At 32.7% G+C, this 2,131-nt stretch overlaps 1 protein-coding gene across 1 annotated transcript; it reads right to left on the reverse strand.

Annotated features, from left to right (window-relative positions):
• Window positions 1–612: 612 nt before the first annotated feature.
• Window positions 613–1,285, reverse strand: FOMMEDRAFT_17127 (uncharacterized protein). The gene is made up of 4 exons (XM_007262840.1): window positions 1,116–1,285; window positions 883–1,073; window positions 695–812; window positions 613–630 (listed from the first exon to the last, which is right to left on the reverse strand). The coding sequence occupies exons 1-2, from the start codon at window positions 1,254–1,256 to the stop codon at window positions 918–920; spliced, it is 297 nt and encodes a 98-aa protein (XP_007262902.1). The 5' UTR covers window positions 1,257–1,285; the 3' UTR covers window positions 613–630; window positions 695–812; window positions 883–917.
• Window positions 1,286–2,131: the final 846 nt, after the last annotated feature.

The following is a 2,131-nucleotide window of genomic DNA, read 5'->3' on the forward strand; positions in this document are numbered from 1 at the left end:
TAGTATTAATAATAATACATTTGTCAGCATTTTTTAAAGTAATTTTTTCCAAACACTTAGAAAGTTGAACAAACACTATATAACTGTTTAAAAACTAACTTTAGACATTAATAATTGTATCTGAATAAGTTTTGAACTTGCTAGAGCTGATAAAACAAAGTCAATTTTTTCTGACCTAGAACATTTTGCTGTAGGGTCCTTCCAAAAGGAGTATGTGGCTGTGCTGTGACTGATGTGACAGGTTGGTTGAGTTTATGTTTTCCCAACCTTAGGAGGATTTGCATTGCTGCCAACAGACATACTGTATTTCACTCAGAAACACTCACTTTAAGGGTATTTACAGTCTATAATTACTAAAACTCATTATTATTTCACAAAAAAAATACTATTAGAAAGGTCTTCATATTAGCTACAAAACTTATGTTTTAATTTTTTGTAAAATTAAAAAATAAATATTTTATTGAATTTACACATGAAGGACTCAAAACTGAGTGTTCAACATGATTCACCAGGAAACACACACTTGTGGGAAACTAAACTTAGAGAAATTTGTGTGTGCATTCACTCAGTACACAGACTCAACTTCAATCCTATCCAGACCAATTTACTTTGGTCTGGGCAGAAATAAAGGTAAGTACAGTCTATTAGTCATATACACTCTATTAATTAATGGAATATATGGTTCTTTATACAGGAACAGGCTTGTTGTGATGACTTAGAGTCTCTTGCCTACATTCTAATGTCTGCTTCTTGCTCTCCTCTGCCTCTCATTCTCCTCCTCCTCTGCTTCCAGAATTTGTTACTGTTCCTCTAGTCTGCTAGCCTTATCCTTCTAATGCCTGGGTTGTCAAGTTTGCTCAGTAATCTCTCTCTCTTCACACAGTTGCAAGTGTTCTGCCATCTCACATTGACATTGATTAAGCTCTTCCTTCTTTACTGTGATCTTGCACTCCCTCTACTGTCACAGTTCCACCACTTGCTGATACCTTGTTTGACTGTTCCTGAGAGATGGATTGATGTTGATGATGGATGTTGGCCAAGGCACTGTGTGGGCCTGTTTGGACAACAAAATCCTATGTCTGAGGAAGGGTTGGTAGGTAGTTACTAGTACACACATTCTCCTTCTCACTCTCCAAATTAATGGCTGAGTTGAGAGTACAGTAGGCTGGTCTTGGTCTTGGTTGCTTCCTCAGTAAATCGGCTGTGCTCTTTGTTACAGTCCTTTCTTCAGATTTCTTTTTCTTCTTCAGGTCCATTTCTGCAGCTTGCTATACCTTCTCCCTTTCCCTCTCCCTCCTTTTCTCTTCCTTCTCCCTTTCCCTCTCCCTCCTCTTCTCTATAGTGATTGCTTAATACTGAAACATATAACCTTTAACATATGTATGCTTTACAATTTTTTTTAACTATAAAAACTGTACTAATAAGTAATATAGTAGATTATAGTACTTTTTATATATATAGTTTTGATTTAATTATAATAATTTTAATTCTTAATATTTTCTCTTAAAATTATAGAATATTATAGTAAATATATCAAGAATACTAGTACCAAATTTTTATATATAGTTATAATAGTAATTATTGTAATAAAAAATTCGTAAGTTATAACTATAAACTCTGAATTATAGAAAGTAGTAAAATTAGACTTAAAATTGTATTCTTAATAAGTAACTTAATACTTAACTATTAATTATATAAAAAATATATAGTAACTACATATAATATAGTACTTATTCTCAAAATTTCAGCTACAAATAATGTCTCCTTAAATTAATATTAGGTGTGTTGTGTGTGGGAAAAGTTTCTGTTTACTAAATCAGTACTGATCATCAAAATTCTAACATTCCAACACCAATATCTCAGCTTCAACTCATTTTTTTTTGCTCAAATTTCGTATTTAAGTTATATTTACTGTAGGCTACCTGTATGTAAAATTTCAAGAAAATTTACTAAGAATTGAGGGAGGTATTGTACAACTGAGTGTTAACTGGTAACTGAGTACAAACCAGTGAAACACAGTATACTATAGCCAAGCTCTTGTATTGTTGCCTACTATTAGATTGTGCTCTGGATTAGGAAATCCCCAATTGCCTTATGTAGAATTACTGCACTTGGAATGTCTCAGATTATC

The sequence above is a fragment of the Fomitiporia mediterranea genome (assembly GCF_000271605.1).
Source record: "Fomitiporia mediterranea MF3/22 unplaced genomic scaffold FOMMEscaffold_2, whole genome shotgun sequence".
In the NCBI taxonomy this organism is placed as follows: domain Eukaryota; kingdom Fungi; phylum Basidiomycota; class Agaricomycetes; order Hymenochaetales; family Hymenochaetaceae; genus Fomitiporia; species Fomitiporia mediterranea.